The following is a 17,581-nucleotide window of genomic DNA, read 5'->3' as shown; positions in this document are numbered from 1 at the left end:
GCTTGCTATCTAAAATCCAAAAATCTAATTTCTATTAATTTCAACTTGAAGAAAGCATAAAAATGTATATCTTACCAAAATAGCATGCAAAACTGAAATAGCCTAAGTGGATAATTGTGAATAGAGATGACTGAAACTTCCAGAAAACATGTACCAGTATTTTATTTTTAAATTGGTTATTTTAAAATAAGTTTTTTTAAAATCTTAATAATATATACATACACATCTGTTATAAAACCCCATTATATTAGATTTTGTTTACAAAACATTTGTCCAATTGATTGTTTCATTATATTTTTCATATTGGTAATAAAGTTGTGAAAAAATGTTAAAATATTAAAACATAAAATAAAGGGGAGGGGGGACTGTTCATTAAGTAATTTCCTTTTGGGTTTAAGAAGCTAATTACAAAACTGGAAATGTGATGCATTCATTAAGTACGGTATATCTTGTTGATTTGATTGTGAAGTGAAAATTGGGCTAATTTCTCCATAAAATGATATATTTGAGGATGGGAAAAATACTTTTCTACCAAAGTAACTGCAATGCAGGTATCTGAAAAAACTAAAATGTTCAGTGAAGTTTTTTCCCTACACTGAAATTATTGGATTCGTCTTTAGCTTTATAGCTAAATATGCAAACACATTAGTCCAAATTTTTCCCAAGGATTATAATTATGCTTTAAAGATTGATGAAGGAAGTATAGCTCCTAATTAATCCTAATTTGATATCTTAAATTTTGTCCATATGCATTAGAAAATAAAATTGGCATACCATTGTTAATAATATAGTATATGTTTTTAAATGATCTTTTTTTAATAGATCTAACAAATCCTGAAACTTTTCGTGACCTTAGTAAACCTGTAGGTGCACTAAATAAAGAAAGATTGGAAAGATTACTGGTATGTAGAAAAACACCTTGTTTATATATTTGTGTGTGTGTGTTTGTGTGTAAATTAGTTTGATATGTTGAAACCACTTTTTTGTTTTCTATATTTTAAGTATTGTTTTTTCTAGTGAAATGTTTCATTTTGTTATAAAAGAGATGCAAAATTGGTGGTTTTAAAAGTAATTGTTAAAGAATGTAACTTTACCTATACATATTTGAGAGAGTCTAATTTCAGGTGGGATGGGAGAGTTTTTACTTAGTAAAGGTATCCAAATGTGAATACGAGCAGATGCATTGATAGAAAATGAGAAAACTGTAAAAAGATTGAAGATCCAGTGGCTCTTCAGGTGTTCCTAAGCTAAAACTCCCAGTACTCTCCATCATTGCACATGTATTGTTAAACAAAGGTACTGGTTTTTGTGGTTCAGTGATATTTAGAATCTTTTTCTTAATCTGTAGTAGAACATAATTGGCTATTATCTAGGTATAAAAAGCAGCATAGCTCAAAGGTTTATAGGTGTTACGTTTAGGTTGAATTGTGATTTATTACACTGTCAATAAAATATTGAATTAAATATGTGACTTTGTAATTAATTTTATTATTAAGTATACCTATTTTATACAAACATTTCATTATATGCAAGAAAAGGATACAAAATACTACATTAGAATATCTTTCTACAGTTTTCATATGCAGGTTGCTGTGGTTTGATAGGTATTTTTTCAAATATTTAAGGATCAGATTATACTGTGCATATAAACCTTTTTTTATTGTATACAGGGAATAATTCATCTAAGTGTCCAAGGATACTAACATGTTTCGGCAAAATAATACATTTTGTAATTATTCCCTGTAGCAATCCACTGAGATTGAATACTGTATACGGTCAGTGACTCATTTCAGTCACTGTGGAACAATATGCACAAAAAATGAAATGCTGACTAACTTTTTAATATAAACTCTATGTAATTACTATAGAAGAATGTTATGACTGAATTGATTCCATTTTCCCCCTCCTTCCCCCCCCTTTCTTGCATTGATAGGTGCGTTATCAAGAAATGCAAGAACCAAAATTTATGTATGGCAGCCACTACTCATCACCAGGTTATGTTCTCTTTTACCTGGTCAGAGTTGGTAAGATATAAGTATTTCAGAAAATGTCATTATGGTACTTGATTGAATATATGTATCTAACCTCTTTTGTTTTTACAGCCCCAGAGCATATGCTTTGCTTACAAAATGGAAAATTTGATCATCCAGACAGAATGTTCAACAGGTTAGTTTTGAATTCTCAACCAGTTCAGGTAACTTTTGTGTTTGTCACACAGTGTTGCTTTAAACAACAACTGGTTATTCTCTGTACTATTCTTAACTAGTATTGCAGAAACCTGGAAGAACTGTTTAGATGGAGCAACAGACTTCAAAGAGGTAAATAATCTTCCTGTACTTCAATCTACAGTAATTAACTTCCTTTATGTTGCTGATTGAGATGCTGCAGGTATGTCATCTAAAAATGAATTTTCATCTAACGGGTCTAATAAGTTACCCCAGGTATTGGGGCCTGTCACATAGAAAATCCTAAGTTATTAGCATCCCAATTATAAGACTAAGATAATAAATGATATTGGACTTCTTCTAAAAAATTGCAGCGAGACACGACTGGAATAGATTCAATGTGGCAAGATGAAATATATATTCACTGAGAATTTTGCCTAATAGATGTCTCTTATTATCACACTACAATAACTAATCATGAGCCTGACCCTCCAGAATATTATCTAAACATCTGCTACCATGTTTCCCCAAAAATAAGACCTTCCGGATAATAAGGCCAATCGGGCTTTTGAGCGCATGCACTAAAATAAGCCCTCCGCCAAAAATAAGCCCTCCCTGAAAATATTGCAACACAGCAGTAGCCATGAGGTGACCACGCTCACTGCCTCCTGCACCTCAAAAATAATAAGACCTCCCTGAAAATAAGGCCAAGTGCTTTTTTCGGGGGTCAAAAGAAAATAACACCCTGTCTTATTTTCGGGGGAACACGGTAGATGTTTAAATAAAAACAGGAGTTTGAATCAACATTTGAAACACAAAGATAAATTGTACAGTGAAAGTTGGTGATTAAATATTCCTTGCTATAGGTAGGTAGAACTATAGATTACATTAAGTGCTACAGTGATTGCAATGGTATAAACACAATTGAAATAAACAAACCAAGCTTTATGAAACTTGGACTTTCTTTTGTAACATATAACAGCTTTTACCTATGCTTTTTTTTCCCGCCAAAAAATCAAGTATATGATACTTTATGATATCAGTAATGGCACCACATCTTGAAAAGAAAACCTTGAAGGATATATCTTCAACATCATTGTCATTTTATACATAACTGATCATTTCAGTTGCTGGCTTTTATCCAGAAGAATAGTGCTTATTGGAGTTTCAGTAATACCCATGGGATTGAGAAATCAATCTTCATGATCTTTTATCCTCTTGCAGGCTATGTAAAGCTGAGCTAGAGGGCATAAAAGCCATTACAGGAAGGAATGAGAATTTTTTCCATTTCTCTTTCCAATACTAAAAAGTTTCTGTTGTGTTCTATTTAGTGTTTATTTTTTTAATGAATACATGGAATCTTTGCATTAATATGTGAAATTGAGATCCACAACGGTAAAAGAAAAAGCAGTCTTAGTATAGATTAAGATATACTGTTGCACAAAAATATGGATGGTGGCCAATATAAATCTTTGTATCATGGAATCAAGTGTGCTAAATGTATGCACTTCAAGATAATTTATTTCACTTTAAAAGGTGGCCAAGTTAACATTCACCTGGCTAATCTGTTGCTGGCAAGTAAGAAAGGATATCCAGTTTTGACTGATATTTTAAGATAAGAAAGTAAAGCCCCACAATAGTTGGCCACAGACGTTTCCTGATACCAACTGTAGCTTAATGGTTTACTTGGAATGGTCTGAATCTGATAACTTCATATTTAATGTTAATGCTGTATCTTTGATTTACTGACATGTTGGTGACAAATGCCCACACTTAAAAATACCTGGCCAACAGTGCATTCTACCAATTCCTACTGTGCATTCAACCGGAGAATGGGACTACTGGTCTATCTTCTGTTAGGAGTTAGTCAGATTTGGATTTGATTTTTTTTTTAACGAATGTGGTCTGTTGTGTGACTGATTTATGCTGACGCTTGAATAAATACTAGTAAATGTTTTGCTGGAATGCTGTAATGAATATAAATACAATTTTGCTTTATTGCTAACAGTTCCCCATTTTTTTTTATCCAGTTAATCCCCGAGTTCTATGAAAATGATTCTTGTTTCTTATTAAATAATCTGAAACTGGACTTGGGGAAGACACAAGGAGGAAAGATGGTTGACAATGTAGAACTTCCTCCTTGGGCATCAGGTAAATAGAATTTTAGGTGTAACTTTTATCTATATTCTGCCTCAGAGATTTGCTCTCACATTTTTTTATAAACCTCTGGAATAACATCCATTTTCCTCCTCCTCTGTGTTTTGAAGATAATTATGTTAAAATTCTGAATTTCTGATTAATAAAAGCTTCTTGTGCTTTTTTAATTATGATAGTTTTTTTAAGGGAGGCAGGAAAATGTGAATAGAGGTGTGCTGTCCACAACATGCAAGAAATTTAGATATTATTTATTTCAGATGCCAGTGATTTTCTCCAGAAGAGTCAAGATGCTTTAGAAAGCCAGTATGTATCAGAACATCTTCATGAATGGATTGATCTTGTGTTTGGCTATAAACAGAAGGGCAATGAAGCCATTGCAGCTCAAAATGGTAATTTTGATATAGATATTTACAGTTCTTAGGGGTTATTTATACATTTTAGCTGTATGGATTTCTCTTATACTAGGACTTCTCTGACACACCCACCCGTTATTGAGAATGTAATGTCATAATGTACCAATTTCTCTTCCATATCTGTTCTAAATTATAAAGCTAAAGAAAACAGATGCAAGCATATTTTAATGGCAAAGTCCTAGATATGTTTTCTCAGAAATAAACTTTATTATGTTAAGTAGTATTTGCTGTCAGATAAATGTTTGCAAGTATTTTTATTTTGGTCGTATACAACTGTCTTGCTTGATTATCTTGATTAAATTTAAGTTTCCATTTACCGTATAAGACGCACCGGAGTATAAGATGCACCAAAATGTTTGAAGAGGCAAATTAAAAAAAAAGTTTTTGCACTCTGCAGACCTCCCATTTTTTTGTGAAAATGGGCCTATTTTTTTCAAAAAAAGGGCATGAATAGCCTTTAGGAGGCTTGTAGAGTGCTCCTGGGAGGAGGGGGGAAATAAACAAAAAATGGCCCATTCTTTGAAAAACAGGCCCTTTTTTGTCAAAAAAAAGTGCATGCATAGCCTTGCTTTTGCTATGCATTTAGGAGGCTTATAGAGTGCTCCTGGGACCTGATAGGGCAAAATTGAGAAAAAATAGCCTGTTTTTCACTCATTTCTGCCCTCTCCAGCCCCCAGGAGCACTCTATAAGCCTCCTAAAGGCTCTGCACAGCCATTTTGGTGAAGGGGCGAGGTTTCACGAAGCAAAAAATGCTGTAATCAGTGTATAAGATGCACCCAGATTTTCAGCCTCTTTTGTGAGGGGGAAAAGGTGCGTATTACACTCTGAAAAATATGGTAGTTGAAGTTGCAGTTAAAGGTCATAATCTTACATAAATATACATGGAAGTAAATTATATAAATTTGATGTTTCCATTGTAATTAAGATAGTAAGCTCTCTCTAAAATAGAGTAGGTTGCTTATGTATCCATTAAGAAACCAGACAGAACTATCCATCATATTTGTCTGCTACTTGAAGGAGCAATGGAAGTTCAGTTCTAAGACTTATGCAATAAAACTTTTATATAATATACAGTACTTTGATTTAGTGGATTTGCATCAAATTTGAAAAAAGTGTGCTGGTTCTATTGGGTTGCAGCTAGGCATTGCTTGGTTTCTAAGGTGCTGCTTGCTTCCTCTACTCTTTTCATTGTCTTTGGAAGCTTCTCCACCTCTCGGATCAATAAGGCTGGACAATGATCTTATTAAATATTCCTAGTTTCCAGGTGGCCTCCCTCATGTGCTCAGCTTTTGACATACTAATTTGCTGTATTTGTAGTTTCTGGAGTTGTCTTTTATCACTGGTCTGATACTCCTGCTGCCTCTTGGTTCTTGGGTACAGCTGTCCCTCCCCGCCTCCCTCCCTTAATGGACATTTGCCTTTACTAGACATCCCTTCACTGCATTAGTTTACATAATCAAAGCTTCCGCCTCTGTGAAGTATGCAATATAAGCCTTCAAAGGCACGGAGAGGTGCAGTTATCATTGTCTGATACAGATAATTCACAGAAGGAGGAGAAATGGGTTAAAATTCTGTTTCAGACAGCTAGACCAATATTTATACAGCACATGCTGTCTTAAGTGTTATAAATTTATATCATCATTAGATCATAAAGAGAAACTATTTGAATGCTGAACAGTTGTATAGAGTTAGAACTTTAAATAATTATATTGCAGACAATAAGTGCTATGTGTCTTGATATTGTGTAGAGCTGAAGTTTATTCTGTACAAATGACACAGCATGTTGTGAGAGATTGCAGAATGCTTCTTGATTAAGAGTCTTAACAATTGTATTTTCAAGTAAGCGGCATACCTCTCTGCTTCTTTTTAGTATTTCATCCTTTGACCTATGAAGGAGGAGTAGATCTAAACAGGTAACGTCTATGTGCTTATAGTGAGAATATAGCATTCATTTCCTTCTATTTGTAATGAAAACCTTGTTTTTAGTTACAAATTTTATACATCTCCTTTTGAGAAAATGCTATGTATGCTTAATGCCACCCAAAAGAAAAAAAATGTATTGTCCCAAAGCAGTTCTTTAGCATGAATTTTGAGGCATCTTATATGCACTCAAAGGAGATACTGTAATAGCCTTTGGACAATCTTTAGGTTTGCAAAAGCATATAAAACTCTAAAAAGAATGGAGCGAGATACATGTTAAGAAATAGTATGCTGAACAGAAAACATGTTCCATTTCCTGAATGTTCCAATGCCTGTGGAAGAGGAGGCACTAAAAAGTGAAAGTGGGCATGAAGAGGTCAAGCAATGGCATAGTCTTAAAGAGGGCATACGTACTTTACTTGATTGAAATCCTAGGTAGGATCATTGCGTACTGCAACATTTTTATAGCCAACTTATGCTCCTGTACATTTAATGGGATGCCCATTTGGAAAGCTGCAAAATCCACATATTAATAATTAATAAAATCAGTGGCATTGGGCCTTTTTCAATGTCACATTCCTGACTTTGTAAGCATGCTGAGAATAGTCCAAGATTCTCATATGTTTCTACTCCCCTTTGATTCCACGTTTGGTGTTGAGATCCTGGTTTGTCTAAATCAAAGTTTGTGTTCTGAACAGGACAATTTCGGTGTAGACATTGAAGCTCTTTCTATCAAAATAGTTTTTAAAAGGGTGATGTTGGAAAAGACTGATTAGAAAACAGAATACATTTCAATGTAAATTTCTCTTTAGGCTTTCTAGACTTTGCAGGCCATTTTGAAGAGGTTGTGGAAACTGCACAACTGCACATGAGTTGTGTTTCCATAAATTAATTGCGCAATTAGCTAGTTAAGATATGTAAAACTTTCTATTCACCAGTTTAAATAATATGCATTTCTGGTTAATTCAGTGTTGTAAAGATTCTTAAACTGAAGTTGAAAAAAAACCTTTCAGATTCTCATTCCGTATTGTTTACTAGAAATGAAGTTGTCTCTAAATTCAATATGATTATCTACAAAAAGGAAGAGGTTACATAAAAGAAAAAAATAGGAAAAGCATTACTTTTTTAGTTTAGTATTGCCAGGTGCTGAAAAGTTTCCTCCTACCAATATACATCCTTTGATTGCCTGAAGATTTTCTCCTGCCACTAAACGTATGCATATGTCATATAAAAGGCAAGAGCAGAACAGAAAAGTCTATAAATGTATGTCTAATTAAACAGTACCAAGAAAATGAATTGCCCATAAAATAATTATAATATGTAAACACCATTCATTCAGACTTCTCTATCCGTCCAGGAGAAATAACAAAAATAAGAATTAAGAGCAATAAGATATTGTTTGGAAATGGGAGAAAAGGGGAAGAAATACAACTGAGTAGGGATAAAGGAAACACAAGAAAACTTTAAAAAAAACCAAAGAAAAAGAAGGTTTGTTTGGTGAAAAAGGTTAAATTCACCAGCATCCCTTTCCATTTCCTGCCACACAGTTGTTTATTATTATTTGGGGTGGAGAGAAAGCCCTCATTTTCCTATTATGTTAGAAATAATTTAGTAGACATTATAGTTCCTGCCACAGAGATAAGGAGAGAAAATTCTGTATCTTGAATCCTATCAGCTTAAACTATGAGAATTATTATTGGTAGAAACATACAGCTTTAACCTAGTGTAGTAAATATGCCCAAAGGTGCTTTTTTTTTCCCAATAGACAACAAGACTTTCTTGATTAAATCTTTGGAAATGTTTCACTTTTCATCCAAAAAGATTTGTCAGTTCTAACCAACTAGTGGGGAAGTCAAGGATTTATACTCTTTGCAGTCATTTGGTTGTTAGCATTCTGAGGGAAGGTTGTCAGCTCTCAAGAAGAAGCTTCTTGGATAAGAAGGGAAAATTTTTCAAAGAAAAAACCCAGGAAAGTTCAGTTGCCTTTTTAAAAAAGCACCTTTGGGACAACTATCGCCTGAATGATTGAGAATCTCCACAGATACTGGTATACAATCATATTATATATCTATATATCTATGATGGTTTTCTTGGTACAATGCAAGATAAATTTTTTTCTTCTGAAGCATTATGGACACAAATGAAAGAGTAGCTCTGTTGACGCAAATCTTGGAATTTGGACAGACTCCAAAACAATTGTTCACTATCCCACATCCAAGAAGGATAATCCCAAAGTTAAAAAGTTGGTCTCGAGCATCCAGCCATAGCCCTTCTGTGACTGAATCTTCAGGTAAATTTAGTAAACTTTTAGATTCTGCTTATTGTTCAGCTTATTGTCTATTTCAGTAGACTGAATTCACTATTAGGTTTGAGCCCCATAGAATAACTTCTGACCATGATTATCTATAAGAATGAAATGGATAATGTGGTGCCTCCTGGTAGACATTATAAGATACTTGTTTTGGGGGGCGGGAGGGGAGAGGATTATTTAAGAGAGAAAAGGGGACAAAAGGGATTATGAAAAAACCTGAATTGTCTGTTACCTGAAATAACATCTAATAGTAAATGTACATTTTTGACTTTCATATAATCACTTTGATTTTACATTATTATCATGTTTGTCAGTCTCTCCAGGTGAAGAATCTTTTGAAGATCTGACAGAAGAAAGCATCTTACTTTCCTGGAATAACATGGGCAGTTTAAAACTTGACGGGCAGTATAAGATCCACAAAGGGTAAATTGTAGCAGCCAGATGGGCAATTGTATAAAATGAAACAATAAATATTGTAAGTCATCTCAATGATCTGCAACCCTATTGCAATAAATGAAATGCTTAGTGTAGGGAAGGAAATTTCTCCTTTTTTTTTTTTTGTCAATCAATTTTTATTTTATTCAAAACATTAAAATAAAACTCCAGAAAATGGGAAGCATACAAAAACTACACCAAACAGTACATAAAAAATCCAAACATACACACACATAAGTTGTCCCCCCTAGTTGAATACTGATAAGCTGTCCGAAGACGTCTCTGTAGTAATGTGGCCGGCATGACTATAAACACTGAAGGCACACGGAACGCTGTTACCTTCTACCAAAGTGGTTCCTATTTTTCTACTTGCATTTTTACATGCTTTCGAACTGCTAGGTTGGAAGAAGCTGGTACAAGTAAGGGGAGCTAACTCCGTTGCATGGCCCTAGGGATTTGAACCACCAAACCTTTCTGATGACAAGCTCAGCATCTTAGCCACTGAGCCACCGCATCTCTCATCTTTGGTGCCAAACCAGCTGTCTTTCAGCAGGGGAAAAAGTCCTGCAGAGTCAGGAACAAACATTTCTTTTGCTCAAACAAGTCTCGGATATGTAATCTGATATTAAAGCTGGATTTAATATATTGCCCTTTGTTGTTATTAATGGCATTTTCATGCTTATAAAGCAATTAAATATTTGGGATGAATGTCAAAACATTGAAAGAATAAAAAAGAGCCTAAAACAAGGTACTGAAGCTAATGAAGAGATCTTGCTGTTCTACATTTCATGAAATAAATGATGTTTTCCTTCTGTTGGCAAACATTGGGTAGAATCTCAAATATCACAGCTGGAGAAATATTTTCAGACAATGGCAGAAAATGCCTCCTGGATAAGAACATGAAGGTGATTTGTTTAAAAAAAAACCCAAACTGTCAGGTTCTTCAGAGCTTAACAGCTAAAACAATTGCTTTGAACTGAGCCAAGGAAGTGAAAAAATAATTTTGGTGCAATTAAATGTTGAAATTTTAATTCAGGCATCACCAGCACTAACTGGCTACCATTGGGAAGTTCATTTCACCATTTTCATTTTGAAAACAGAGTTTCTGTTGAGCCTGGAGTGGGATGAGAAATCACCCTAAATTTTTAATTGATGTGCCTGCAATTTTGAAATGTTCTAAATATTCTTTTCTTTAAGACTTTTATTGATGAGATGCTTACTTTAGTTACTTTGGAGTAAATCCAAAGTATTTACGAATTCTAAATTTGTTTGATATTCAGATGTAAATCCATTGAATACAAATAGATTTACATCTGAATATCAAACAAATTTAAAATTTCAGCATGGTTAAATGTAATGAGTAAAAAGCCTTAGTTAGAGACTTCAGGAAGCACTGGTATGTTTTTAAACAGCCTGAAGTAACTAAATAAATAACACGATTTTGTTTTGAACAGGCCAATAACTGGAATTGCCATGTGTTCCACTTCTAACCAATCTTCCATCTTTACTACATCTCAAGGTGAGTAATACCTTTATCAGGTGCCTGCTTTCAAGTAATGTGAAATGTTGGTAATTCAAATTGGTTTACTATAGATTTGGCATATGTTATGGTCTGTAGAATTAAAATTAAATTAAATTAAAAATTCAAAGAGTCACAGGCTATCTGAACATTTTAATATGTATATATTGTTAAATGTATGTATCCGTGAACAAAAAGGAAGGAATATGTTCTATAGTTCTGTGCAACTACAGTAAACATCACATGGTGCAGAAGTTAGCTTCCTTAAATAATCAGAAGCGTGGACAAATTCCTGTTAAACTATTAGAAGTTAGGGATGCATAGTACTTTCAGTAGGTGAAAAATAGTAACAGAAGTGGCTTTATACAAGGACAAGGTAGAGATTGGCATGCTTACGGTGAACACCAGGTTTTGCAAAAAATAGATTTAATTGCATATGTAGAACAATCTATACTCCTTCCATGTTCAGTAAAAATAAATCTAAAATGAAGTTGAAGTTTATCCTGTGCAAACTCAAAGACAGTAATGTTTTATCTTTAAAATATGTATTTATATAGCAATATAAAATATATAATACTTTTTCATTGCTTAACAAATGCACTTATTACTTATGCATCAGTATACAGGACTGCACAAACAGACTTTTTGCCAACTGAAAATCCGTATCCTCACTCGGTTGATTTTTCAAACTGGAAGGTGAAGGATGCCTTTCAATTACCACAGTTCTTATTCTTTTTATCTGATCATTTACATTAGATTCAACTTTGAAGATGTTTTCGGCAGATTCAAAAATGCTTCAGAGGAGTGTGTCTTTCTCAAACATGGTCAGTTCTTCCAAGGCTTTACTGTAGCCTTTTTAGATTTGGTTCGGACTATAATTCAGAAAACAGTTGAAATTTATGCAGCAGAATTAGAGGATGCTGATTTGCGTGCAAACTAGAAGTAGGTTTCAAAATACACAAAGCTTCTTGATGCCCAGAGTCAATATTAAGCCTTTGAATCTGGCCAGCCAGGACAATATTCCTTTTAAATCAAAGCCAGGAGACTGATATAATATAGGGCAGTGATAGCTAATCTTTTCGGTGCCGAGTGCCAAAAGAGCATGCACGCACCCATAATCTAATGTGCACGTGCCCCATGTCTGCACTACCCCGCACATGCATGCGCAGCCCCATGTGTGCGCCCCGCTGATGTGCGTATAACCCAATGTTTGCCCTGCCCCTGCACATGCATGTGTGCGCAACCCTGCCCTTGTGCATGTGTGCCCCCATGCATGTGCTCTGCCCCCCACCCGCACGGCAGAGACCCGAAAATTAGCTGGCCCGTGGAAGGCACGCATGCATGGACGGTAGAACTGAGCTGGGGTGATAGCTCACATGCCTGCAGAGCGGGCTCTGGGTGCCACCTGTGGCACATGTGCCATGAGTGCACCATCACGGATATAGGACATACAATCTCCATTAGGAACACATAGTTACAGTAAAGGCCAGATGTAGAGGTGGTAGCCAGACAGATGTCTCCTTTTTTTCTTTTTTCTTTTATTTGTCTTTGAAGATTTAGGTCGGGGTGTCAAAATCGTGTCACAACTTTTTCCCACTTCGCTAAAATGGGGGTAGCCGTGGCCATTGCATGATGCATCTGGCTCGTGGCCCGTGAGTTTGACATCCCTGATTTAGACACACCAAAATAATGTCATATATTTAATTACTTCAAAAGCCATCAAATACAAAATATGTTGTTTCAAAATATATTAGTATCTTAATATATAATATATATTTAATAATATGAACCAACACTTGTTAATTTTGTTGCAGGCTTTGTCGTCTTGTTTAATCTTACCAGGAAATAGCATCGTTGTATGTTCTTCATGGGACAATAATATGTATGTGATTTTACACATTCCTAAATGTACAGCACTACTTCATGATTCCTTTAATTGGGGCCAGTCTTTCCATGAGCTAAGTTCAAGTGAATTTGAGGACGCAAAAGGTTGTGCATGTACATGAATAATAGAATAGAATGGAATTCTTTATTGGATAAGTGTGATTGGATATTATTGGATATAATATGTTGTACATTGGGTTACCCCAGTGACGAGATCTGACCAGGTTTTCCTGGCAGAAATAGTTATTTCTACCATGGCTAAATCTTTGAATGAGGCAGCTGTTAGCAACTGATAAATGCCAGCAGGTTGTTAAAGAGAGATGTTTATGTTACACAATCTCCTTACACCACTTCTTAAATTAGCCTTTGGGAACAACGGAGATTAACAAAAGATTCAATTACCAATTGGTGCAGTTTTATTCTTTATCTCAGGGAACAAATGTTAATTGCTGGCATTGCAATATTGGCCTCATTAGAAGATCTCCCACTGAAACTAATAAGCAGGACAATCCCAAGTATAAATACTTTTTAAAATACTTTAAAAATGGGAAAATGAGAAGAACTACATTTTGGTTTACCTTTTTATGTGCATGTACTATTCTGAATAAAAATACTCTACACAAAGTATTCATATATCCCTTTCCTTTTTTTTATTTCTAAAAGCTATTTCTATTCAGTAGCCTTTGGAAGGCAGCAGGACACCTTAATAGGACATCATGATGCCGTCAGCAAAATCTGTTGGCATAATAATCGTTTATACTCTGCGTCTTGGGATTCAACCGTAAAAGTAGGTATGATTGCGATGGAAGACATTTCTCAGGTCATTATTTCCTACCAAGTCCCCTCTAGATACAATATAAGCTGACTACAATTTTCAGGATTTAACTCATGCTGACTAAAAACTTGGATTGCTGCAATCCAGTGCCTGTGGAGAGCAGCTAATTGTAGAAACATCATATATTGTATCTGTAACAAAACTTTGTAATTAGATAACTGAGACTATTCCAAATCTGTCCCTTTTACATTAGGTTTCTATTATGGTGCCAAAATTTTCCAACCATAAACTGGGTAATAGCATCTAGTTTGTCTCATGGACTGTGTCTACTTGAGATATCTGAGTAATTATTACTTTATAAAACTGCCCCATGGAACCTATTTAATCATCTCTAGTTGATAGTGCTTCCTGTGGTGTTTATAATAGGTTAGGTAGAGTATGGCCTCATGATCCATTATTTCATGTACTACTGATAGATCTCTTCTCGGAAAAGTAGCCTAAGAACAATCCATCAGATAAATAGATTGACAAAAAGTTCTTCATGGTAGAATATTAATAGTTTCAAACAACTACAGAGAAGGCCAAGAGATGTGGCTTAGATGCATAGACTTTGAATTGTTTAATTTGTCAGGAACATAATATACATTTATACTATAAATGTATATTACAAATATATAACATAGCAAACCATATGGAACAAAGCATATGACTTTCAGTAAGCTATCTTATATCTTACATGTATAATGTTATTGAAAAATAGAAACACAAAAATAAATGTAGAAATTTTCTTTTTTGCAGTCAAATACGGTAAGTCAATTTTACCAGTTCAGCGGGTTCTGAATATTTTCACTGACCATTCGTCTGTTGTAGGTATTACCAAATCCTTCTATTTTGGTATGTGCAATAATCTTACTGCAATGCTTATTCTGTATAAAAAAGTGTTCCACAACTTTTTTTTCCAATTCCTTATGTCTTATATGAATGTCATAATAAGTGAAAGCAATGTTTATATATTTCTAGTTGCTATGTATTTTATGTTCCAGGTGTGGCATTGTAATCCCACAGAATTATTAAAAACTAAGAAACATTTTGAATTGCTTGCGGAATTGGAACATGATGTTAGTGTAAGTATACAGATACATAACACTTTTCAGATTGATTGCCTTTGAATCTTGCATCCAAGGATCAAAAATTTGATCAAAGATATCTGCAGCATATGAGAAGAAAAAAGTCAAGATAGTGGCCACAATGATGCAGGCAGGCAAATCTCTGCCTAGTTTTACATGTGACAGAAATTAAAAAGTATGATCGTACCAACGTGGCCGTTTTGATTTTTTTTACCATTCTGAGGCTATCTCTGCAGAGATTGCAGAAGACTTTGCAGACAAATTCCATATTTCTTGTGCTCCTTTTGTCTGTGAAAGTAATCCTTCATTAAAACACCCCCAGTTAGGGAAAGTATGTATGCATATCATTTTAAATGTTCAAATGATTCAGGCATAAAGATTCGGTATAGTAGGAAATGTGTGGAAACTTACTTATCATTTTACATATTATTAATAATGTGCAAATAAATAACATTAACATAATTTCCTAGGTAACAACTATCACCTTGAATCCTGCATATACTCTGCTAGCATCCGGAACAAAAGATGGGATTATTAGTATATGGGATGTTACTGCTGCTTCTATAGTGCATCGTCTTCCGTGCCACTCAGGAACTGTTTTGGATGTTGCCTTCAGTCCTGGTATGGGAAATTCAAAATTTCTTCTTAAATACCCACATACCCATTCTGTCAAGGAAAACACTCACTCTGATAAATAATGAAAGCTATTATCTAATTCTGGATTGGAAACATACAATTCCAATACAATACTTGTTTGTGTTTCTGAGGAAACAAGAGCCATCACAGGTAATCTTCGACTTACAAATATGCATTTAACGATCATTTGAAGTTATAACAGCACTGAAAAGAGTGGCCTATGGCTGTCACTTACAACTGTTGCAGCATCCCCATGGTCACATGATCAAACTTGGGACACTTGGCATGAAATTATGATTGTTGCAGTGTCCTGGGATCATGAGATCACCTTTTGCGATCTTGCCTTGCATATCTAAGTTAGTATCTTTGTAGCATGTTAGTTGTTTCAGAGAAGAAAGACATCAACTTATAGCACTAAAAGTTTTCTAGCAGCAGGTATATTTCCTTGCATACATTCATGCATACAATCAAAATGGTGAATGTAATTTGGAAGGCATCTTTCTTTTATCAACTAGCTAATTTTCCTGAAGATAAACTATGGTATCAGGTTTTGAGGCTTATAAGTGTTTTGTTCTCTGCTCAGTTAAATATAATATATATATATATTAGCTAAAAATGATATCATTGTATCTGTGTGAGGAATTACAGCTTGTGAGTTGAAGGCCTCTCTTAATTTTATTTGAGTAAACCAGTATGGGATTAGATCAAAATGTTCTATATTGAACACAAGGTAATTAACATCAAATACTTGAACTGAATACCCAGTGTATCTATTCTTATAATATAGATGGCCAGCACCTATTAAGCACAGGAGAAGATGCCTATTTTAAAGTAACAGATGTGCAAACTGGAATGATTATCTCTTCTGTAGCTTTAGAGCAAATTCAAAGGTAATCTCTTTTGCCAAATTTACATATTTTTTTTGTTAAACTCTATACTGTATATGAAACTGATTAATTATTTATTTCGAGTTTTGAAAAATGTTCATATATATTATCTCAACATGGAACTCATAAGATGTGTCTCACAACATTACCTGGGAGAAATAGATGAATTTTGTGATCTGGGCTTGTCCCTCTAAATTTAGCACAAAGTTTAATGTTTGAAAAATATGAAGATGCAAAACATCTAAATTACCTCCTTATCTTGGATACATTTGATTATATAATGGTTTTAATTTCCCAAATTATCATCCCAAATACAAATACGTTTCAATTTTCTTAATCTGAAACCACACTTTCTTAGCAACCACCTATGTTTTATTAAGCCCTGGAAAGTGTAAGTGTTGGCCAGAGTAAAGTTATATAACATCAAATGATAACCAATTTTGGTTTGATAAACTTATTTTTGCAGATGTTTCAAGTGGGATGGACACATAGTTTTATCAGGAAGTCAGTCAGGAGAATTGTTTGTTTGGGATATACTTGGAGGAAAAACAGTGGGAAAAATTCCAGGACATACAGGTAAGTTTGAATATATATTTTTAAATGTTTCTCGGTGACATTTCAAAACTCTGAAGCCCTTAAATATTAGATAAAATGCGTACTCATCTTATAAATTGATCTTGCTTCTTAAGCTAATGTATAAAATTATTGATCTTGATAACATGAAGTAAGAATTCTAAGAATTTGTATACTGTAGAAAGAAGTTAAGGGTCCTATTAAATCATTCAGTGGAAAATTCAGAAGAATATTGGCTCATAAGGTTTATGACCTTTGATATATAGTAAAGATTGGAATATTAAGAAATAAGCAAAACATTTTTGAAGCTACTAAACCAGTGATTGTAAACAATTCCAATCATTTGGGAAAAAATAGAGATAACAGAATCTAACTGCCCAAAAAGTTTAGTGAAATTTTAAGGATGGATATAGGAGGGCCAAAAAATATTAGTTTGACTTGAATTGATTGATAGGTTTCCCAATTCTTATGACTCTGGACAGCCTTTAGCCTGAGTAGGTTCAGACTATTTTAATCCAACCAGGATGCATAAAACCCTCAGTCTATAGGCTACATTACAAAGAAATACACTGTTGCCTGCATCCTAACAACTAGGAAGGAATGTGAAATTTTACATGTGCTCAGACATTACACTCACAATCCCTATAGCAAATAATTTTTTAAAGCACTCTCTTCTCTTAGAGATAAGTTTGTGTCTGTTACGTTATTGGCTAATGCACTTTACATAGTTTAGAGATATTTTTATTTTAAAAAAACTAATAAAAAGTGTCAGAAAACC

At 34.2% G+C, this 17,581-nt stretch overlaps 1 protein-coding gene across 1 annotated transcript in view; it reads left to right on the top strand.

Annotated features, from left to right (window-relative positions):
• The window catches only part of NSMAF (neutral sphingomyelinase activation associated factor), a 44,267-nt gene that overhangs the window by 25,194 nt on the left and 1,492 nt on the right, over positions 1 to 17,581 (top strand). Inside the window, exons 14-30 of the mRNA XM_081953438.1 lie at positions 823 to 902; positions 1,934 to 2,024; positions 2,103 to 2,166; positions 2,267 to 2,318; positions 4,196 to 4,316; positions 4,580 to 4,711; positions 6,607 to 6,649; positions 8,783 to 8,946; positions 9,282 to 9,390; positions 10,857 to 10,921; positions 11,678 to 11,745; positions 12,736 to 12,803; positions 13,469 to 13,592; positions 14,624 to 14,704; positions 15,178 to 15,328; positions 16,131 to 16,233; positions 16,697 to 16,806. Of these exons, the coding sequence (XP_081809564.1) occupies positions 823 to 902; positions 1,934 to 2,024; positions 2,103 to 2,166; positions 2,267 to 2,318; positions 4,196 to 4,316; positions 4,580 to 4,711; positions 6,607 to 6,649; positions 8,783 to 8,946; positions 9,282 to 9,390; positions 10,857 to 10,921; positions 11,678 to 11,745; positions 12,736 to 12,803; positions 13,469 to 13,592; positions 14,624 to 14,704; positions 15,178 to 15,328; positions 16,131 to 16,233; positions 16,697 to 16,806 (1,626 nt within the window). The remainder of the gene's footprint in view (positions 1 to 822; positions 903 to 1,933; positions 2,025 to 2,102; positions 2,167 to 2,266; positions 2,319 to 4,195; positions 4,317 to 4,579; positions 4,712 to 6,606; positions 6,650 to 8,782; positions 8,947 to 9,281; positions 9,391 to 10,856; positions 10,922 to 11,677; positions 11,746 to 12,735; positions 12,804 to 13,468; positions 13,593 to 14,623; positions 14,705 to 15,177; positions 15,329 to 16,130; positions 16,234 to 16,696; positions 16,807 to 17,581) is intronic.

Source organism: Natrix helvetica (genome assembly GCF_964273705.1).
Source record: "Natrix helvetica genome assembly, chromosome: 4".
Lineage (NCBI taxonomy): Eukaryota > Metazoa > Chordata > Lepidosauria > Squamata > Natricidae > Natrix > Natrix helvetica.
Note: the sequence above shows the minus strand (reverse complement) of the source record. Positions and strands in the feature narration are given on the sequence as shown.